Below are 24,220 nucleotides of genomic sequence, written 5' to 3' on the forward strand. Positions count from 1 at the left end.
AGTATACTTTTTAAGGTTCTTGCTTCTAGAATTTCCTGAAATTGTTATTACATGTAGATCCTTACAGTGTCATTTGCAAATTGCCCAAAGGCACGTAATAATTAGAAAATGCATAAACATTTTTCTCATATGGTAATTTTAGTTGCTGAAAGTTACCCCCCTAAACGAATAAAGAAATGCATGGTGACTGGTCAGTAATTACACCATTATTTGTGTGCTGCATTATGAAGTGCTGCCCCCGAATAAAGTTTCTGAGTGACACGGGCCTGAGGCTGCAGGAGGTCACAAACAATAAATAACAGTAAAATTCATAGGAACGTTTCCTGGAGCACCGGGTGCTGAGATATTCAGCTTCAGCCTGAGCCACTAAAACAGCTGAAAACCTGAAAACCTACCTGGCAAATCCTAGAGGCACTTTGAGTCTTTGAAGCATGTCTGTGCTGTGGTGCAAAAGCCTGGACGTTAGCTTGTGGTTGTTAACATATGCTCTGCATATTTCCAATCATGATGCACCGCAGCTGCCAAGCAGATATGGAGAGTACCAATTGATGAAGTGATGATAAGCTTATGCACACAAATCCTTATGGCACAAGCACGTGCTAAATATAGGCCTCTGTAAGAAGGCTGTTCAAATACTCCAAGCACAGATCAGACTGTGTGACACAGAGTTGCTTACAGCTCAGTGGGGTTTTCTTGCTTTGTGTGTGAAACAGACTGCAGTCTGCTTTGCTTCAGTCTGTTAAAACTTTTTGAATGTGTGTGGCTATTACTTCACACTAAAGCTGCCCTAATTATCTTTACGTATTTTCTCTTTCATTCCTGCTTCTTTACATTTTCTTCTTAACTCTTTGAGTTCTAGTTACTGTGCATACTAACGTTTATTAGTTCTTAACTTCACATCTGTCTCTGAGCTTCTTCCTTTAGTTAACATTACTTACTTCCTTGTTCTGTTTTTGCATCTAGCTTTACTTCCTGCCTGTGACTGTGTTGATTGTGTGCAGCTGTGTCTAACCACCATTAGCATTCACTGTATGTGTATAGTCCTGTATTTGCCTCAGTGTGTTTTTGGACTTTAACTTTCTAACAAAAGCTTGTTCTTGTGTTCTTGGAGCCTGGAGTGTGTCTCCAGTTGGTGTCTCAGTATGTTTCATATACAACCTGCATGTCCCTGGAAAATACATTTAAACTTTTAGTCTGTACAACATAGATTGTTTTGGGCGGAGTTTCGTCCATGTTAGCATAAACACAGCCCAGGTCCATGTTTATATCTGTAATTTTTATCAGAAATTGATTTTTTTTAAACCCCAACAGATAAACAAAAGACACCCAGGTTTGTTCAGCAAAAATAACACATTAATGATGTTTGAAGCATAAAGCCTATCACTGATGTTACCATTACCAGCACTAAGCTGCTATGTTAGTTGACTGATGGGGTAAAAAGCCAAGCTATGAACTAGAGTTTCACATCCAGGTCCATGTTTGAGGCTTGGCTGTGCGGAGATCCCATATCGCCTGCATGGGTTCATTAGACACAGTAAATAGCTGTGCTCAGTGGGGCAAACAGGAGCCCAGAGAGAACCAGCATGGCAAGTTTGACAATTATTACTGGTGCAGTATGGGGACTAGCCAGGCTTCCTTTAATATCAGTTTCAGAGACTACTCAGAATGAATGAAAATGCTTCTCTGTGCAGGTGACTAAGATTTAAACCAGCCAGCTTATATTAGGGTGTGTTATAATAAAAGATTCTGTCTGTCCATGAACAAAATGCCATAAACAGGCTAAATTTAAAACCAGCTGACAAGCAGATTAATCTGGCGTGGATCCACATCATATTCTTTAAAAGGACAGCAGTGTGGTTATCGACCCTGATGGACCCTGACGCTCTCTGAGTTCTGTTCAGACTACACACTGGATTCACGAATTCAGTCCGTGCTGGTAAATTCAACTTTTAAGCTTTTAAAAAACTGATCCTAGCCCAGTCTGACTATCACGTGGACTCACATGTGATTACACATTTAGGTTTACAAGATATTGTTATTAAAACAAAAAGGAACATTTCTGTTCAATCTATCAGTTTTTCAGTTAAATAAAATATACCATTATTATAGTGACAGCAGAGATACAGTAAAAACAGTTCAAAACTGTTAAACCAGTGAGTTGTCTAAAGCCAGGACAAGGTTTGTGATGTTTTCCAGTTGTTGGGATTAAAGAAGCTGGAGTCTTTCCAGGCCCTTACCAAACCCTGAGGTCTTGTACTGACTCCAGAGACAGGCTTTGGGAGCACAGATGTAAGCTTGGCTAATACTTGACTGCAGTGGTAGCCAACCTGAGATTTGTCTCCAAATGTGAAGCATCTCATCCTTTAGAGCCTGCACCAGGCAAGGCTTCACAGTCCCAGACACTTCCCACAAACACAAAGAGACACAGTCCTATCCCAGTGAGCACAGTGGAAATTGTCTGATTTAAGCAGCTGATTAAAGTAACAGGCTCTCATCACTAACTCCTCTTTCCACACTGCACACAGTGTAAACCAGCGTTTCCCAACCACTGTGAGAAATGATCAGGTGTGCCGTGGAAGATTATTAGTACTGGCCAACCTGACTGGCACTCTAAGCGACGGGCGTGAGTAACGGGCAGAACAATGACATTCTCTTCCACTAGAGGGCAGTACAACCACCTGCTCTAATAAATGTGTTGCCAACTGGCAGTAAAACAGAAGAACTTAAATAACAGTCATGCTGAGAGACGATGCAGAGCGTAACAGCAACAGATAAATGTTTAAAAAGTCTGACTTGGTCCTGGAGAAAACTCGACCCAGACGAAGGTCCTAGCATGAGTAGAAGTCAGAAGGAAGCAACAAAGGTATACTGGGGACAAACCGAGCCAGTTCTGCTATACCTGCTGGAAGAATGATCCGTATGGTGTTTGTGACATTTTTGTTTGGTGGTGTGCCGTGGGATTTTTCTAATGTGAAATATGGGCCGTGGCTCCAAAAGCCTGGGAAACACTGGTGTAAACACACTGCATACTTCACTAAAACATCACATTAGTTGTAAAGTTGCACATCTGAGCCATAAAAGAGCTGAGACATCACTGCACTTCTTGTTGCTTCTCACATTATTTGTTTGATTTCTTTTTTGCCTGGGAGCATGAGCAGCTGAGTGAGTATGTCAGCGATGTGTGCGCTCCTTTGTTTACACACACACACACTGTTCTGTCTCTTTGTGTCGTCGTTTCCCAACAAATGAACACAGCGTGAGTCTACAGAAAAGAAATGATCGAGTATTTTTTGAGATTTTATTTTGTGTTAATTATCTAATGTCTTTGGTTCCATTGTGTTTGTGTTCTTCTGTAACACTTGAAGATTTTGACTGGTCAGAATTAAGATTTTACTTTATTATGTATGTTTCTATATAATGTTGTGTAATGTTGCAGCACACAAAAAATAGTATGTAAAGCCCACATCCCCACATCTCTCCCAGGAGTAACAAGGAACCTTTAAGCTTGACAGAAGTAGTTATTTGAATTCTATTTTTCATCACATGTATCTGTTTAAAGTGAGATAAGATATCACAGCCTGTTCACCTGTGTGCACTTCAACTTTGTCAGTCACTTCCTGTCTTACTTTATTGTCTGGTGTTTTACTTCCTGTCTGTCATCGTCCTGACTGACGTTAGCTGTCTGAGGTTCCCCAGGTATCTCCACTTCCCTTCTTACCTCCTGTGTATTTAAAGTCACTTTAGGCTCAGAGTGTCTATGTTCATGGCTATTATCCTGACTCATGGCTGCTTTGCATAAGCTGTGGCACTTTGGATTCTACTTTTTGCCTTTGAATTTCTGAATTCCACCTTAATAAAGGTTGTTTTGTCATTGAAATAATAGCTCCAGGACAGAATAAACGATGGAAGACAACAGCAGCTCAACCCTGATAACTTACTGTAGCTCATTGTGCCGCTGAAAGGAAGAGAAAAAAATCATGGATGACCAAGCCCTTACATGGGACTAATCATCAGCACACGGAGGAAGTTGCATTGTTGTGTAGTTAGACGAGAGGAGGCCCCAAATCCAGGACATGAGGCCACGATGAGTAAAGAGCTTTAACCTGGCAGAAGCACAATCTAAAATGAAACAAAAACCCAGTGTACAAACAGAGGAGCTTCTAACTAACACACAAAGTACGAGAGAGGACCACAAACAACGGAAACATGAGCCAAGGAAGCAACTATAGACATTAGATACACATATGTAGTAATTAGACAATCATAACAATCAGAAAGGAGAAAAATGACAAAAAGTTCAAGCATAATGAGAAACAATAAAAAGTCAACCTTGAAAGTAAAACCTGACAGAAGAAGCAAACTCAGCACACATATGAGACAGAGGGAATGCCAACAGGGAACCACGATCCAAATAGGAACCAAAAGAATCAAAGCTCTCCATGGCTCCATGAAATCAGAACAGAATTCCTGCCAGTGTCTAGACAAGGCCAGTGTTTAGGAACCCACAGCAGGGAGACAATGGACAGCTGGAGCTCCCACTGCCCAGCACTCAGATGTTTTCACAGTAAACTTTCTAAAAGCATCCACAAAGATGGCCCCCATGGTGAGTTTGAGCTGTCCTGACGCTGATCGATAACACACCAACGTATGGAGTGCAGCACAGCCCCCCAGCCCTGCCTCAGGTTTTGAAGATAAAGGGAACGGCAGCTTGTTTATAAAAACATGCAGTTGGTTGTTGTCCCCATCTTCACTGGGAAATGACTTGCCTGCTCTGGACTCCTACATTTGTCAGTACCTCCTTTCCTCTCATATCATGTTTCATTAGTTTGGGTTGTTTTTTTTTGTTTTGTTTTGTTTTTGTTGATTTTTTTTGCATATTTCTCAAATGGCAAAGCAATGTTTTGGGTAATCCACCTAAATGAGACTTTAATTTGGGTGACTTGTTTACTTTCATCAGCAGCTGAATTGCATAACACATGGAATCCTGCATGTTTTGATCTAATACCTAGAGCAGCTTAGCAGTTCTTCAAAGCATCTTCCAAAGATGCTGTGAAGAACTTCAGGGCTCTTTGAGCCACTGGACTAAAAGCAGCAGGCTGCGAATGGCTTTTGTCTGTTTGGTGAGTTTAATGTTGAGATCCTGGGTTTTTTTTTTCATTATATTATTTGAAAAAACATGTTAAAAGCAAACTTTTATACCTTTGATTCATAATTCTTGCACTTTCGGCATGTCACCATTCTTTTGTCTTCCATTAAAGGGTCTGTCTGTTAAATGCTGGTGAGTTGAAGTATTAAAAGAGATTCATGCATGTAAACAAGAGGTCCAAAAGTGCTTATATTGTTCTTGGAGGAACTTTTCCAAGAGCTGGAAGTGTCTCCCTTGTTATGTACAGCAATCAAGGATGATGATAACTGTTATAAATGTACATGTCCTCCTGAGATGAGCTTGACCACAGCAGAAACACTGTGAACACTCACAAGGAAAAAAGCCAGACTGCAAACAGACAAAGGTGACACAGTGTTTGAGTAAAGAAAACTGGAACTCTAGACAGAGACCATCACAAACAGACTGAAAATGAAAACATGAGCTTCTATAAAAAGACAAAAATCCAACACTTTGTCCACCAAAAAGTTTGGCCCTCAGTCCTGAAGCTAAAACATCTGACAATAGAAAAGTGAATTAAAAGAGAATTCATTGTGACAATACATTTCTATCATAGATGCGTATGTTAATATCCATGCAACATTACATGTGACAGTTCTGTTCTGTGCAGCCACACAAACAGTTTCATCACACAGAGATTTATTTTCTTCTTTTGCCATGGCAACGACCATTTGCCTCGGAACTTTAATCACTAAATCCCCACAGTGGGTCATTATCAGATTAGGAGATTATCCAATCCACACTGAGGAATCAAACAGGCTGGACCCAATCACTGAGAGACATACGCACCCGTGCTCCTCCACACATATTTGTACATCTTTTGTTATCATGATGGCATGTGCATGTGTGTATGTGTGTGTATGTGTGTAAGAGACTGAGCGTGAGAGAGACAGCACGAGCGTATGTAACAGAAAGAGACAAGGAAAACTAAAAAGATGGTTGATCCTTGTCAAGTATTTCCAGTTACAAGGCTGCCCCCTACAGAAAGGGAGCTGCACTGCATTTTCTGGAAGATGAAAGTGTGGAAGGATACCATTACTGATGCATATGTGTGTGCAGTTGAGTGGCGTGCATGCCCGCTGTCACAACACCTACAACGTGGCCCTAAGAGAACCTTCACCAAGCAGCTCTCAGTGACTCTTTCTGCGATATTCATCCACATATTGTTTAAAAGTAAACACACCGTGTAGGCCAAACTACGTGTGGGGGACGTGTTATTAATGCTCATTAAATATGGTGATATCTGGTACGCTATCTCAATGTGTGGCAGGGGGACAAGACATAAAAATGTTTCCAGTCCCACATAAAGTGGGACACCTGTACACCATGTGTATACTGCACATGCACACGTTTCCACAACAGCAACAAGAAGACATGCTGGTTTTCCATTATGTAGCCATCAGTCCACAGGAGCATACGGCTGATAGAAGAAACATATTCAATTCAATTTTACTTGTATAGAACCAAATCACAACCACACTTGCCTCAAGGAGCTTTATATTGTAAGGTAAAGACCCTACAATGATCAAGAGAAAACAGAGAAAACCTACAGAATCATATGAACCTCTAAGAGCAAGCACGTTAGCGACAGTGGGAAGAAAAAACTCCCTTTTAACAGGAAGGAACCTCCAGCAGAACCAGACTCAGGGAGGCACAGCAATCTGCCATGACTGATTAGGAGTGAGGAGAGGCAGCCAGGACAAAAGACACACCGTGGAATAGAGCCAGAGATTAATTATAACTAATGATCAAATGCAGAGCAGTGTTTTAACACATAGTGAGTGAAGAAGAAAGTGCAAAGTGCTCTATAGGGGTGACAGGGTACTATGAGGTCCATTAACTGGCTTTACTCGCTTTAATACAGATTTTACTTGCTGTCAAATCGTGTTTTTTTATTTTTTTATTTTGTTGTTTGTGGTTGTATTTTGCTGGTTTCTGTATTTTAATTTATTAGAATCTATTTTAATCTACTGTTTTATTGATGTCTTTTCTCTTTCTAAGGTGACCTTGGGTTTTAGTAAGGCACCCTCAAATAAAATGTATTATTATTAGTAGTATTAGTATTATTATTATTATCAATGTTTCATGGTATTTTACGTTGTGCCTTCACTCACAGAGAATGACACGCTAACAAGAGGTTGATGTCTGGCTTTGAGTGCGTATGGCTGCTTGCCTGAGCTGCTGTGTGTGTTATACATGAATGAAACGCATGGATTCATAACTACAGATATGGGAGGCTGACCGGCCGGACTACGGAGGCTGGAAATTGATGGGTGCAGCTCTAAAACTAAACTGAAGAGAAAGCAAAAAGTCACAATAAATGGAGAAAAGTTAAGCTAACTTGAGTTCTGGATTCTTAGTTAAGATATTTGAGTTTGGGTTTTTTCGTTGTTCCTTGTGCCAAAGTTTGGATTTTTGTGTTTGGTGTATTTTTGTATTCTTCTCTTGAGTTCTGTATTAGGAGTTTTAGTCTTCTTGACTTTCATAGCTGCTTTGATTTCATTGTGTTTCTACGAACCTCAGTGTTCCCCTCTCTGTCTTGTTCTAATGTTAGTTCCTTTGCCTCCCAGGTTTCCTACTTCCTGCTCTGAGTATGCTCACATAAAAGAGGGCATTTGATTTGCATCTAATTTCTCTTCCTCACAAAATCAGTGACCTGAGCACCATCTGCTCCAATCAGACACATTATCAAAGGAACAGGTTATGGGACTATTATAAAAAAGCAACACTTTCTGCAGTTAAGACAAGAAAGCAATACTGTGACCGTGTAATCATCACAGGAGGAGAGAGCAATACAATAAATATATAACAACTCGGTGCAGCTGCACATAACAGCACAAAGTCCAATAGCAATCTTACAGTTTGTGCTGCTGTGGCTTCACAGCTAGGCTTCATTCAGGGGTTAGACTCTATAAGTCATTGTGGACACCTATCCACCACTTCATGCATAATGCACCTTCTATGTGTATGGACGTGTGCAGGTATATGTGTATGTGTATGTATATGTATACATGTGTATATTTAGTGTGTACATGTGTGTACTTATAGATATCTATTATGTCTTTTAGGGACGTACCACTCAACAGTTTCCATATATAAATGGCAATTATGCACTTAAAGCACACTGTAAATAAAAGAAGCATTGCTTTTTAGACAAAGCTCTGAGCATAACTTGCAGCTTACCAGGTTATGTGTTCAGCTACGTTACCAAGGTGATTTACCTTGTAAAAAGAGAGCCAGCTGCATGACACCAAAAACAGACTTGAAGCTCCAACACAGTTATGAGCTGCCATGCTGTGTTCAATATAATGACCTTGACACACCAGTGAATGAAGGACACATCTTACCAATGTGTCAGACAAAGATGATAAGACCAGGTGACTAAATGAGAGCATGTTGTTTTCCTTTGTCACAGCAAAGTGATGTCTGCTGCCACCAGAGGCCTGAATTCCACAGGACATGAGTTGCGAAACCTGTCAAAGTGCATCCAGTCACACCTGTCACAGCCTGGGGTCAAACTCACAGTGAAAACAGGGTGAAGGACATCAGGTCAAACAAACAACACAGAACTATATACAAAAGTTAACCAACAGCTTTTCTAAAATGAGACAACTTAATGATCAAATAACTCCTGAAGGTTTTATTTGAATACATGATATTCAACATCATCAGCATCTTGCCTTGCGCCTCCCCTTTCTTCTTTATATTTTTCTTCCAAAAAGCCAGACTTTCTTTTATTTATTCTGAGTTAACTTCAGTAGTTCTCCAGCTGTTTGTAGTTTTCACAGATGTAATATTATCTACAGCTACTTTCAGTATCATTGATGTTAAGTTATAGACTTTTTCTCCAATTGATCTTTCTGAGTTAACTTCAATAATTACTTCCTCCAAACCATCAACGTGTCTTTTAGACCCCATTCCTACAAAACTGCTCAAAGAAGTCCTGCCATTAATTAATGCTTCAATCTTAAATATGATCAACCTATCTCTAATAATCAGCTATGTACCACAGGCCTTCAAGCTGGCTGTAGTTAAACCCTTACTCAAAAAGCATCTCTAGACCCAGCTGTCTTAGCTAATTATAGGCCGATCTCCAACCTTCCTTTCATATCAAACATCCTTGAAAGAGTAGTTGTCAAACAGCTAACAGATCATCTGCAGAGGAATGGCTTATTTGAAGAGTTTCAGTCAGGTTTCAGAGCTCATCACAGCACAGAAACAGCTTTAGTGAAGGTTACAAATGATCTTCTTATGGCCTCTGACAGTGGACTCATCTCTGTGCTTGTCCTGCTAGACCTCAGTGCAGCGTTCCATACTGTCGACCATAATATCCTATTAGAGCGTTTAGAGCACGCTGTAGGTATTACAGGTACTGCACTGCAGTGGTTTGTATCATATCTATCTAATAGACTCCAATTTGTGCATGTAAATGGAGAGTCCTCTTCACACACTGAGGTTAATTATGGTGTTCCACAGGGTTCAGTGCTAGGACCAATTCTGTTTACATTATACATGCTTCCCTTAGGCAGCATCATCAGAAGACATAGCATACATTTACACTGTTATGCAGATGACACGCAGCTCTATCTGTCCATGAAGCCAGATAACACACACCAATTAGTTAAACTGCAGGAATGTCTTAAAGACATAAAGAGCTGGATGGCCGCTAACTTTCTGCTTCTTAATTCAGATCAAACTGAGGTTATTGTACTCGGCCCTGAAAATCTTAGAAATATGGTATCTAACCAGATTCTTACTCTGGATGGCATTACCTTGGCTTCCAGTAACACTGTGAGGAACCTTGGAGTCATTTTTGACCAGGACATGTCCTTCAATGCACATATGAAACAAATATGTAAGACTGCTTTCTTCCATTTGTGCAACGTCTCTAAAATTAGAAATATCCTGTCTCAGAGTGACACTGAAAAACTAGTTCATGCATTTATTACTTCCAGGCTGGACTACTGTAATTCATTATTATCAGGATGTCCTAAAAACTCCCTGAAAAGCCTTCAGTTAATCCAAAATGCTGCAGCAAGAGTCCTGACAGGGACTAGAAAGAGAGCAGATTTCTCCTGTTTTGGCTTCCCTTCATTGGCTTCCTGTTAAATCCAGAATTCAAAATCCTGCTCCTCACATACAAGGTCTTAAATAATCAGGCCCCATCTTACCTTAATGACCTTGTAGTACCATATCACCCTGTTAGAGCACTTCGCTCTCACACTGCAGGCTTACTTGTTGTTCCTAGAGTATTTAAAAGTAGAATGGGAGGCAGAGCCTTCAGTTTTCAGGCCCCTCTTCTGTGGAACCAGCTTCCAGTTTGGATTCAGGAGACAGACACTATCTCTACTTTCAAGATTAGGCTTAAAACTTTCCTTTTTGCTAAAGCATATAGTTAGGGCTGGACCAGGTGACCCTGAATCCTCCCTTAGTTATGCTGCAATAGACGTAGGCTGCCGGGGACTCCCATGATGCATTGGGTGTTTCTTCTTCACTCACTATGTGTTAATAGACCTCTCTGCATTGAATAATCCTTGTTATTAATCTCTGTTTTTTCTTACTTTTTATCTTTTATATATTTTTTAAATTCCCCTCTCGGCCCCCTGCAGGCGGACTTTATCCATCAAGCTCGGGTCCTCTACCAGAGGCCTGGGAGCTTGAGGATTCTGTGCAGTATCTTTACTGTTCCTAGGCCTTCTTCTTCTGGACAGAGATTTGAATTCAATTGAATTGAAAGCCTTTATTATCATTATACATAGTATAATGAGATTAGAACAGCTCTATAAAAGTGCACACGTGCTTTAAAACATTATAAAAACGATACAATAATTTAACTATACATTTAATATAAGTATAAATACACAGTGCAGTACTGGATGACAGAGACAGACAGGCAGAGAATTGATGATATTTCAGTGCAGATTACTTTTTGTGCAAATTTAACCCTCTGGGTTTGTTCAAAATCACGACCCTTTCAGCTTGTTTGTGGCCAAAAATGGCCACCCCCTGTTTATATATACAAATACTATAAAATTCATATATATTAAAACATTTTTCTACTTTCATTGACTTGATTTTTTAAATTAGCACCGCTCCTAGTCATGAAAACCAAAATATAATTCAAATTCAGATATTATACCCTTTGAATACCAGTCAGATGATGTACTATTACTACGCTTTCAGGGGAAAATTTTTACTTTATATTTTTTAATTTTTTCTTTGGGGGGGGGGGAGGATGAATGGCCAAAAAGAAAATCACAAATGGTGTGTTAGTGGCCAGAAAGGCAATTTAATGACTAAATAACCACTGAAATGACCACTAAAATGATCAAAATGTATATTCCAGTGTGTGTGCTTCTGTGTGCATCCTCATTAGCAGCAGGATGTACTAACCACAGTAGAGTGGTTTTTGTAGGCACACTTTCTACACCTGGTGCACGGGGCTGCTGTTCCAATCCTGGAGGTGCGTCTTTTGCTCCTTCTTCTCATTTTGTTGGTGGGGTGTGGGTCACACTCTGGTTCAGACTACTGTATCTTGAGATCAATGGCAGAAGTGGCTGAGAATCAGGGACAAGGGTGTCTTGCAGTTGTTGAGGTCACCAGCATGTGCCCCAGCTCTCCCAGGATCACTCTTCATTTGTAGGTTGCAGAGCACTCCCCCACTTCAGTGAAGTTGTTTCCGGCGGGACAAAGACATTGTATCCCAAGACATCCAGGAGACTGGAGAAAAGAGCCATCAGCCATCAGTTAGTTTTCCTTCTACAACTCGAGGTGCCAACATCCTCTAAGTTATCCAAGCAATATTTGTGCCTATGGTAGTCCAGGATTGCTTCTTGCTTTCACGCATCCTTTATTCCCCATCACTGACTGGTTCCCTGTGTGTTGCTGTCAAAAGAAGCACATTCCTCCGTTGCGTTGGCATGTGGGATATCGCCGTGGTAGTTTTGGTGAAGCCAAAGACAGACAACAAAATCTTCCTCTGCTGCAACTGGAGGAGCTGAGGAGGTAGCTATGGGTTGTTTCCCCTGTGCCAGTTTTCATCTGAGGAGGTCCTCTGCCCAGGTGACCAAAGTAGAGATGTTGTACTCGGAGCTCCTCTGTCAGTTGGAGTCTGAACCCCTTGCCCTTTTTTACTTCCTGAGAACTTCCAGTGTTGTCATCCAACATGCTATGTATTGCTTTATTCTGGTGTAGGCTCACATCTCCACTTCATCTATAATCCTTCAATCCTCACACCTTTGCCTCTTGTGCAGGTTTGTAAGGGTGCACAGCAGCTAAAAGATCTCCTTTGTTATAAAAAAGTCAAAAGTAGATCTCAGGCTGCTAATGCAAGAAACTGCATACAGGGTGAGCCCTGGTTTGATACCAGTGGGTACTGGATTGTAAAGCAGTCTCTCTTCAGTAGTGGGACCCACATGGTTTTCCTTTCATGAGGGATCCACTCAGTCACCGGCTCCTCGGTCTCAGAAAATGCTCCTATGTTCTTTTCCATCAGCTGCTCGGCCTCCACCTCCATGCCCCCCAACCCCAATCCTCCCCCAAAGAAGAGGATTGAGGCACTGGCTAGTACTCATCATCAGTGGTGATGCAGTCAGCCTCTTTGAAGATTGTCCCCTCATCTTCTGGAGAGGAAGTTTCTTCATCTTGGGCAGATGTCTTTTCTTCAAGGGCAGAGGACTGTTTGCTGTCCTTGCTCTCTGACCAGATCATATAGACAGTGCTTGAAGCAGTGATGACCTTCTTGCCATATTGCCAGAATAAATGATCTGGAAGCTGTTAGGCTTACTTACAGCAGCTGCACTGTCTGCACCTGCATAAACTCCAGGACATGTTTACAAACAGTGTTTGTTGTTGTTTGCGCTCCAGCTGCAGCTGCAGGTTTGAACTCTGCAAAATGTCCTGTGATTGGGGTTTTTTTGTTTTTGTTTTTGTTTCTAGAGTTGATATTTTGGGTATGGTATCTTTTTATGAAAAATACAAGAGTAAAAGTGCTTTTAGCATGTGCTTCAAAGCTAAGTTTGACTGGGAACCTCAAAGCAATATCCTGCATCCACAGAAATTTACTGCAGCCTATGTAATATTTGATGCGTCATTATTTATTCCAGTCTATCTTGCAAATACATGTTTGTGCTGCAATGTCATGCACAAACACAAACTATTAGATCCTTAAGATGAAACCTATGTCAAAATTGTTTCATTATTTTGGTCCACTGGAGTGTGGTAAGCCTTCAAAGGCCGCTACTAGAAACTCAGAATATTACATGAAATCGCTTGCTTGGCCAAAAATGGGTAAATGATGTAATTTGGTAAAAAACATTAAAAACTACAATTTTCATGTGTTGAGTTTAGAATGAAAGCAATTTTACCTAAATCGCATGATATAGTACTGTCAGTAACAAGGAATCAAAAAAGGTGGTTATAATGGGTTTCAATTGGCCACAAATGGCCACGATAGAGCCAAGAGGAACAATTTGGTGTATAGTGAATATTACTGATATTATTAAGGAGCTGATGTTGAAAATTAAAAAATCTGAAAGAAATACACACCTTTGGGAAGTTTCATTCCATCTGCATTAACAGAACAAAAATGGTTGAAAAAAGAAAAGTGAACAAATGGCCAGGATAGAGCCCAGAGGGTTAAGTTGAGTATGGTGATAGCTTTAGGGAAGAAGCTGTCCCTGAGTCTGTTTGTTCTGGCCCGTATGGATCTGAAGCGCCTGCCAGACGGCAGTAGGTTAAAAAGATGGTAGCCGGTGGGTAATGTGCTTTAGGATGTTTCTGGCCCTGCTGAGACAAAGGGAGTTTTAGATGGCAGACAAGGAGGGCAGCCGATGATTCTTTGTGCTGTGTTTACCACCCTCTGTAGTCTCTTCCTGTTTGCCTCCGTGCAGCTGGCGTGCCGCATTGTCACTGCATAGGTCAGCAGGCTCTCGATAGTGGATCTGTAGAAGGTCACCAGCAGCGGGGTGTTTAGGTGCTCCTTCCTGAGCACCCTTAGGAAGTGTAGCCGCTGCTGGGCTTTCTTGACTAGGGCCGTGGTGTTAGCTGACCAGCAGAGGTCCACAGAGATGTGGACGCCAAGGAATTTGAAGGACTCCACTTGCTAATATGGTATATGGTAGCAACTTCAAGCATTTTCTTGGCACACTTTGTCCCCCGTAGTATCACCTGAGCATTGTTTACTTTCCACAGTCCGACCTGAGTGTTGCTGCTGACAGTGTCCATCCTTTTATTGTACAGTGTATCATCTTCTGATGGCTGCTTCCAGCAGGATAACACACCATGTTACAATCCCATATCATGTCAAACTGGTTTCAGCAACATGATGATGTTCACTGTACTCACATAGCCTTGACATGTAGTGAAACTACAACAACTGTATGAATATCATCATCATCATCAACTATCAACGTGGATCAAATTCTCTGAGGAATGTTTCCAGCACCTGCAGTTCTGAAATTATAGCAAGAAACCTCTGACAGAACCAGGCTCAAGGAGGAGCCATCTGCCGCAACTCACTGAGGGTGAGGGGAGAACAGGACAAAGACAGGCTGTGGAAAAGAGCCAGAGATTTATAATAACTAATTATTAAAGGCAGAGTGCTGTTTAAAAAGGTGAGTGAATAAGATACACTCAGTGCATCATGAGAAACCCGCAGAAGCCTATACCCGGTGCAGTGTAAAGGAAGGATTTAAGGTCACGTGATTCAGCTATAACTATATGCTTTATCAAAAAGGAAAGTTTTAAAAGTAAAGAGGGTGCCTGTCTCCTGAATCCAAACTGGAAGTTAATGTTAGGATGCCTGGGTCCTTGACCTAGAGGTTTGAGTTTATTATATTATTTATCTTTTCTAGTCGTTGGTTTCTTTGTTAGAGTTCTGTCTTATGGGTTATGCCTCTGTGTTATCCTTAGTTGTTATATCCCTCTGTTGCAGTGCGTGCGTGTGAGTCTGTCTTTAGTTCAGTCTGTGTCATGTTTCCTGTTTTATTTTGAAGGTCCTTGTCTGATGTTAATGTATCTGGTTTCGCTTCCCCTTGTCTCGTTGGGCCTGATTTGCCCCAGCTGTGTTTCCCTCCTGTTGCCTATTCCCTGATTGCTCCCTCTATGTATTTAAGCCCTGTGTTTCAGTTTGTCATTGTTGCGATCTACCCTCATTTATGCTGTGTGTTCCATCTGCCTGCTCATGTAAGTTTATTTGGATTTTTGTTTGTTACGTTTTTGCCATCCAGCAATAAAAGCTGAGTTTTGAAATACACTTTTGCCTCCGAGCGTCTGCACTTTGGGTCCTCCTTACCACCACTCCTGCCTGCACACAGCCCTAACCTAACAGTTAAGGTCTGAACTCACAGTACACAACTGTGAAACCATGGTTCCCCCAAACAATGACGAATGAAGAACTGAGAGAGAGAGACCTGCACTTCTCACTAAGCAGGGAGACATTTATTTTTTCCATGTATAATCTAATATTGGATGTATTATCTCTATTTTTCAGAGATGAAAAATAGTCTTTTCATCTTTTCCAGTGCATCCATGGATTTTTTTAAGTCCATCTCCTCTTTCCACAAGTTTCAGCTCTTTTTTCTAATATCCAGACGATTAAAAATGAAACTACTTTAAAATCACACCTACATCTGCCTAGTTCTGTGTTGGGGGACTTTAATGGAACTCAAACACTTTTTTTACTACTGAAAAAAAGGTTTGAGTCACCTGATTTTAAAAAAAAAAAAAAAAAGCTGGATGGTTTATGTGTCAAGAGAAAAAGTATCAAATATTAGTTTTGTGCTCAGCAGTGTACCATCTGTCTTAACCTTCTGTTTCCAGGAGCTGCAATTGTGATTTACGCTCCATGTGCTACTCTTAACAAGACAGAAGCTTCACACAGTAAGAGAATACAACTGGAATTTAATTAAAGCACCAATGCTGATAGGTAATCTGATTACTCTCCACAAGCACTTCAGCACTCCAGCAGGCAAAAGCACTTTTGCCTGCATGACTGAACCTGCTGGTAACAGCAGTTATGTCACAAAGACAGCAGCCATAATGACAGCAGACTGCTGATGTCGTGGAGTCCTGAATGATAACAACCAATGTTAATGATGTTCTTCTTACTTCATAACTTTATAAACAGAATTGACCCTTTGACCAAATGTATGCATACTCATGCACAACCAACTTTCCATGAAAATGACAAAGATTACAACAGCTGCTGTTTACATAAGCACTCTCATGTCTGTGATAACCAAGCAGATAGAGGGGTTTGTTTCAAATAAAGCCAGAGCTGCCGTCAGCCACACCAACGTCCTTCTTGCATTCCTACAGCTTCAGTACGAGAAATGAAACTTGGTCACACAAAGGAGACACTACACTGATGATTACTGTCACATAATCACAGGACGTGTGAAAAAGGAGCAGACCAAGCTACACAGCCATTTCAAGAATGATGAAAACAGTGCTCACCAAAACTACATGTGCAGTGTCAGTACATGCTAAAGTACATGTACATGTGTGGATGCCAGCTGAAGACAAAAGGTTCAGCTCTAACCAGCTGCTCAGTGACAGTTGTACCAAAATACACAATTTTCAGACGCTTGTAACATCTAAAAAAACACGTAATTTTCACAGAATATCCCTGGAGATTTATATTATTATGATGATATAAATCATCAGTTGTTTTCTTTTAACATTAATTAATTTCCAAGCAACCCAGACTGACCAAACTCTGTCGTGGGAGCAATGTGAAGATGCGTTTTCCCTGCACGATTCTGCTTCTGTGAATACTTCCTCTGAGCGTCACCTACCTGGTCTTAATGGTGGGGTTCATCCTGAGAGGAAACAGTCCCAAGTCTATGTCTTTGCAGTCAGGGTTAAACTCTAGTGCTCCTGAGACATAAATCATAAAGTAGTCCCAGAGCTCAGGCAACTTCTGAGAGGAGAGAATCATGAGGGAAACTCGAGGGAGGCTCTGTTTTGGAGAAACAACTAGCTAAAGATGGGTGTCATCCAGAGTGGGGGGCCCACAGCAGCCTTCTATCACCTCCCTTCAGCTTGCATTTAAGCGTTCCAGCTGATCCAGCTTCAATGTCCACTCAGCAAATACATTTAGCTGACTGACTCCTTCCCTCGGGACATAACACAAGCACAAAATGAACCGTTCCTCTCCAAACTGCACCACGTCCTCCACAAACAGGACCGGATAGATATATTTATCTGCTTTCCTTTGGAAAACTCAGGAAAATGCTAAAGGTCCTTTTTATTTGGAATGTTGTATCAGTGTAGTCCAATATGACACTGCATCTGACAAAGAAAATAAAACAAACAGTCACTGTCACCTCATACATGCTCTCATATTTCACCGAAACACACAGTGTACATGTTGTTAGTGTCTGCTTTGGCTGTTTACCTGTTTATTTCAGCTGCTTATTAAGACTTTAATTAAGAGATAAACGTGACTATTCTCTGGGATTATTAAATCACAAATATACGGAGGAAGGATAAAATGTGAGGATTTTTTTCAAGGAAGCATCTGTTAGACTGGCAGGATGGCTCTACCTGGTCACACGACCAATACTTAGCTGGAGGACCAAATCAAATCATGCTTCTAAAGTAATTTATGATTATTTCAGGAAAAAAAAATCTCCATTTAATGAGAAGCATCCATGAAGAGGACCGTGGTGATTTTATGTTATTCTGAAAACAACAGCTTTTCTTACCGTGCCTTCTTTGCCCCTGACAAGTCTGTGACTTTGACCTCAAAGCTGGCTTTTCAAGTTCTCGCGACCTTTTCTGGAATTTATTGTTGGAAATTTAGATTCACCTTAAAGTCACTTGCCCGATCAGTAATGTTGTATGAACACAGGACAAAACTGTCGCTCGAGTCTTCACATTTTAGTGATGCGTTCGTTCCAGTGTGAGATTGAACGCAGCGTAGGCGTGCGCGTCTCCTACCGTACTCTGCGCACAGAAGAGGCGCAAAGCGCCCACTCTCTAGTCCGTGCCGGGCGCACACGCGCTTGTTCACGTACCAGTAAATGAGCGACAGTCCGTCGAAGCGCTCGAGCTCCCTGCCGCGCTCCTTCAGCAGAGACATGCTCTCCTCAGTGTGAGCCTGCGGTCCGTGCGCTGACTGTGGGGCTGTGTCAGCACTCACCCCCTCACATCAGTGATGTGGACAGGTGGGGCTTTTCCTGCTGACTGACCGCAGCCCGTCTGTCTGACTGCTGTCCTGCATCTGTGAGTGGGTTCGACCCCTGCAGCAGTGACGCTGCTTAGGAAAAGTTGTCGGGTCGCCGTTGACGGGAGAAGTAGGCTAGCCGACTGGACCAGCTCACAGCAGTCAAATGAGCGTTGACAACTCTCTTTTACTTTTAGAAAGCCTTAACAAAGGCAGTCCAAAAAAGATGTATGGATATAAAGCTGAATTACTGCATGGTTTAGATTTGCAGCATACCATTCGGTTCAAAAATTTATGTATTTTTTATTTATGTTTTAAAGTTAGAGCAGTGTCTCTTTTACAATATCAAAGAAAATGCAAATATCCTGGAAATTAGGGCTGAAGCTATCAAATTGTTTTAGTAATCAAGTATTCTACCAATTATTCCATCGATTATTCGAGAAACTGCAAAAAATACTTTTGACTTATTAATAAGCAATAATTGTAGAACGATCAAGCGTTAGTTTTTGTTACAACGTTGCTTTATTGAGCGTGGAGTGAGCACTCACCCGTCAAAACACAACAACCCTGAAAACGGCTACATACTCTCACCGCTAAACAGCCTGCTGCTGTAAAGTTATTGCAGATGACGTAAAGCTGCCATACACCTTGGCTAACATAAACCCATATATGGCGATAATAAATATTCAAAATAGAAAAAACACAGGTCTTTCAAAATGAGCTGCTCAGTGGTTTGCATTTTAGAAACTGCAGTGTTTTAATAGTTTAACTGCATACAGCATCTGTCAAAAACGAAACCATTTCATTGTAGTTACATGCCATCTTAAAATGTAATTGTTTAAATAAAACATTTTCTCAAATACAAAAATAAATAAATAATCTAAAGTACAGTAATGTCAAATAAAATGTGCTATACATGCAACCTAAACTTATGCATAAAAATGGCCTATACTGTTTCAGTACCTCCACAAACACGAGTACAAGCTTAAACACCAGTGTTGTGCCAAAAAGTGAATGTGGGAATTTAAACTGTTATAAATGATTTGTTGGCCTATAACCTCTCAAATATAGGACAAACATATCTGTCATGAATGATATGAAGTCGTTTTGAGAACATTCCAATTGTGACCCGTTCCTAGCAGGGTGAAGCCTGGAAGCGTCATGGTCCCCGTGTCTCCCCGGCTGACTCCGTGTCAGGTGACATGTTTCTTTTTGTTTCACTCTCCTCTCTCTTCCCTCCGCCGGGCCGGTGCTCATTGCGGGCTCCCGCCTCTGGCCCCCGCGCCTGCGCTCATCATCACACCTGCTGCCGATTCCAGTGGATTAAAGCACTACTTAATATTCTTCGCTGTATCCTTGAGCTATCGGCGTCAGTCAACCTGCAAACCTGAAAATCTGAATCGTGAGTTTCGTGCGACTTTTCAGCCACCATGTTAAGTATTACGAAACCAATATCGGAGACAGGCACATCCTCGAAGGGGTGAAAATCTCTGTCATTATCCACGGGGGTTGAGGGCCTCCGCTCCCATCTCCTCCGGGCCCTTGATGACTGGAGGTTGCCATCCCAAAGGAGGCGCTGAATCCCAGGAATAGAAGGGCTGAATGTTCACGACATGGAAGACTCTCGCGTCTTTGCCGATTTCAACTTAGCTAACCTGTAGTTGTCGTGGCTGTGTGCAGGCAGGCAGGGAAAAGGAGCCAAAAGGACTCACGGAGGCAAGGGTGAAACTCAAAACAAACAGCTTTAATGCCAGTTGCAGATTGAACAGGAGACAACTACACTGGGAAAACATAAACTAACGGGCAGGCAAACAGGTTAACGGAACACAGTGAAGGTTCCCATATGGAAAAGAAATAGGAAAAACTTATAAAAGACTTGCATCAGCTTTAGCTTGCTTCATATAGTGAATCATATAAGGCTTATATGATTTACTCATGAAAGTGGCCACTTTCTCATTACTTTCATTTATTGTTTTTGTCACAATTTGCCACGGCAAACCATGGGGATGTGGGGAAAGGAGGACCCAGAACGCAGGACTTTATTAACAGTGCAAAAAGGCAATAAATCCCCGTTCTCTCCCTTTACTCCCGTGTCGTGTCTTCTTCCCAAAAGTCCCAGTTTAGTGCTCTCTGCTCCTGTGTCTCTGCACTCCCCATTCTCACTGCTCTCCTTCATCCCACATTCCTCCTGAAGGAAACAATAGAGGCAGCCGTTAAACACTTTTTCCCAGCAGGCATACACTCACTAACTTTCCAACTAAACTAGAAGACTGACGTGAAGTCACACGCAATAATCCCGCGTCGGTGGAAGCTCCATCACTCTCCTAAATAGCTCCCCCGACGAGCCCAGATCAACAGCAGGTGTGTGGCAAGGACTTCGGGTGTGGCCAGTCCCCTAGCAGGGCCACACCCACCAGGCCTGAAGGTGCCTGTAAGTTGGCCGCAGAAAACAGCTACAGACACATGCACACACACAGCTGCCTACATACAAATGTGGACAGAACAGTAGCAGTGCAGACAACACACACACCAAATAATAATAATAATAATAATAATAACAACAACGATAATAGTCCACGCTGCTCACGGACCCCGAGTCCCCAGTGTCACAGATTATTAGGCAGAGGACTCACTCGCAGGACTCTGAAGTTTAGAGAGAAGGTGAGGGTTTATTTACAATGTGGCACCAGGTGAGAATATATACATATATACAGTGAGACAGATAACACGGGGCTCCAGGGAGTGGAGGGGGGTCCGAAGGGAAGGTCCAAGGCGGGGGTACACACGCTCCTCTTCAACTTAATCCACAACTCACTTAGAATGTCCACTCCAAAATTCTCATACACACCCACAGAAATCCAGACGGCAGGGAAGACGGGCAAGGAATCTAGTAGGCCTATACGCAGAGAAAAACAATGTTAGGAGGAAACTCTAGGGGATCACAAGCAATACTTCCAAAGGCTAGGCTACACTGACGCTAGGTAGTGTGACGATCCAGCGAGGAAGCAGCCTCTCTTGCCATCTTAAGAAGTCTGCCAGGATCAGTGTGAATGAGGCACAGGTGTGTGGTGGAAGAGGCGAAGACAAAAAACACACACCACGACCTCTCCAGATCTTGAGAACCATGACACCCAGAGCCGGGTCCGTGACAGTTTTAGTGAGTATCCAAAACATACAAGTTTCATTTATATAAGTTGTTGGGTCTGTTCCCACAAACCCCGCTAGTTCTAGAGACTTATTCATCATGAAAGAAAACAAGGCAACAGCGTTCGATCGATTACTTGCGCAAGGGAGGCCTTTGGTCAAGAACCAGCTCTTGGAGCTCACGCTCCTAACCTGTCTCCAGCCCAAAGTCCTTCAAAGAGCAGCTTCCCTCGCAGCTATTTATTGACAAACTGTTACAGTTCACACAATAGTTTACAACACGTACCTCCCCTCTTAACCCCCCTTGGTTACAAAGACGAGGCACTGTGTGTGTGTGTGTGTGTGTGTGTGTGTGTGTGTGTGTGTGTGTGTGTGTGTGAGACCTCCTGCTGGGCAGGAAGCTTACATCAAACAGACCTTCCAGATAGGATGTGTCTGTAAGCAAACCTACAGCCCCCTACCCAGAACCCCGAGAATCTGGGGGGAAGGACAGTGGAATCCCTTTCATCAAAGTTGGCAAGCATAAAAATGACAAACATTTAACAATCCACTCTAACATAAGTTTTCAAGGGATCATATATCTGTTTTCACTCTTGTATGCTTTCCATACAAGTTTCACACAAAACAGATACAAACTTTATAAGATTTATATATATCTTTTCCATATGGGTTGATTGTACGACGTGACAACGAGCAGGAGAAGACGCAGACACTAAATACAAGAGGTGAACAGAACTAAGAGGAAACAGCTGGGAGACACGGCTGACGCTGATTACACTGACGAGACAGGGAGAGCACAAACAGAACACACTGACAAAAGACACAGACCTTCAAAATAAAACAGGAAATGTACAGACTGGACTCAGAGATGCGGTACAGACAGAACAGAGGGAACACATGGGCGGACACAAAACAGAGGGAGCGCAAAACCAAACCTCTTAAGAATCAAAGGGTGTAAACCCAAACGCACAATCAGCATAAACTAGAACAAAGGATGATAATAACAACAACAAAATAATAATAATACAAAATAAACACAAAACGCTGGGTCAAATGACCCAGTACCGTGACAGTAGTTGACCTCCCTGAGCTTCTGTGGCTGTTTTGAGATTTGTTTGTGGATGATACACCGTACTGAGGCATTGGGTTCACCCAAGAATGGAGACAACAAGCTCAAACAGTTCACTGATGAATGGTTAACCTCTGTAGTAACTAGTAACTAGCAACTAACTAACTTGGAGTCATCTCCCAAACTGCACATACCTCAATCCACTTAGCAATAGTGCACAAACACCAGTAAGTAGGCATTACCCAAAATGGTGGAGGAAGTAAGTCCACCCCTGTGGATACCCGCTGGCTTACTGTGACTGGGCTTTATGAGTTGATAAACCTGGCAAGACGTGACGTAGCCCTTGCACCGAAATCTTAGACCAGAAGAAACAAGACTGCTTTATGGCTAAGGTTTTAGAGATTATCAGATGACAAGTGGTGGGGGGTCATGATAGTAACCACACAGTTACCCAGGAGAATCATAGAAGCATAAAGCTTCAGTTTTGGACAAAGGTGCGAGGGATCGTCATCCAAGTTCAGACGAGGCGACATCTGCAGGTCTCTGAGCCTCTGTTCTGTTCCATAGGGGCACCCTCAGGAGCAGGCAGACGGTTGCGAGACACAGCATCTGGCACCCTTTTGTGCATGCCTGCCTTATGTATAATGGTAAAGTCAAAGTCCGCAAATGCCAAGAACACTGGGCCAAGTGGTTGATGTTGTTGGGGCTTGCCATCAGGTACCTGAGGCTGTTGTGGTCGATGAAGACTGTGACATGAAGCCCCCTGACTTGGGTTAGAAGTGCCCCAAGTGCCCTACTTTTTGCATAAATTAACTCGCGTACACTGCTGCTGCTTCCCTACCATCAGCATCCTTCTGCATTAAGGCTACTCCTAAGCTCAGGTCACACACATCTGTATGGATCAAGAAGGTTTGGGTGGAGTCGTGAAGTGACAGGATGGGCACTGTCATAATGCTCTGTTTTAGCAAGTCTACTGACTCCTGACACCAGTCTGTGTCCTCCCTGTTCAGAGCATGTCCTGCTGTGTGATAACAGCAGTGTGATAACTCGTTAGATGGAGAAACTGTCATATTTGCTTCACTGAGGATGGGGTTATAAACTCTATCACAGAAATGTGGGACTGAGAGAGACACTGAAGTTCAGGCTTTCCACTCCTTACATCTGATAGAGGGTGAGGTCTTAACAACCAGCCTTTCATGTTTAAAATGTCAGTGTCAGTGTGATAACAGAGTGTATCTGTATTTGCTTATTGTAAATCATCTTCATTCTTAACCAAAAATATAATAAACATATGTTGTCAATAGTTTGCACTAATCCAAAGATGGCGCCGGGTGTCATGGCACGCCGTCTCTCGGTTCTGCAATATTTATGTTTTGTGTTCTTAGTGGTGTCCCTGCTAGTTTTAAAAACCCACTCTTTGTTGGCGTATGAGCGACAGACGCTGCTTAATATCCGTGACTCACTGCTGAAGCTTCCCAGCGTTAGCGAGCGATGTGGAGGACTCCCGCCGCCTCTGGCGTCGGTACCAGAGGAACTGCATCGCCGTGATCCCCCCTGGAATCCTTCGAAAGCGCTGGAGAAGTGGACGTATGCGCGGAACGCGCTCTGGGAAGCGTGTTCGGGTCAGAACTCGGATGCGGCGGGTCCTTACCATCGGCGACCCTGGTCGTTT

General features: G+C 42.3%; 1 protein-coding gene across 5 annotated transcripts in view; it reads right to left on the reverse strand.

The window, feature by feature from the left end:
- si:dkeyp-72e1.9 (syntaxin-binding protein 4) overlaps window positions 1–17,431 on the reverse strand; it is a 73,291-nt gene extending 55,860 nt beyond the window's left edge. The window contains exon 1 of one of the 5 annotated variants that reach the window (XM_063471074.1): window positions 16,963–17,431. In XM_063471074.1, the coding sequence (XP_063327144.1) occupies window positions 16,963–17,105 (143 nt within the window). In that variant the 5' untranslated portion in view covers window positions 17,106–17,431. Of the gene's footprint in view, window positions 1–395; window positions 547–16,962 lie in introns of those variants that run through there. The other 4 variants (XM_063471072.1, XM_063471071.1, XM_063471076.1 and 1 more) reach the window with 4 other exon arrangements.
- Between the last annotated feature and the right edge of the window lie 6,789 nt (window positions 17,432–24,220).

This window comes from Pelmatolapia mariae, linkage group LG4 (assembly GCF_036321145.2).
Source record: "Pelmatolapia mariae isolate MD_Pm_ZW linkage group LG4, Pm_UMD_F_2, whole genome shotgun sequence".
Classification (NCBI taxonomy): Eukaryota; Metazoa; Chordata; class Actinopteri; order Cichliformes; family Cichlidae; genus Pelmatolapia; species Pelmatolapia mariae.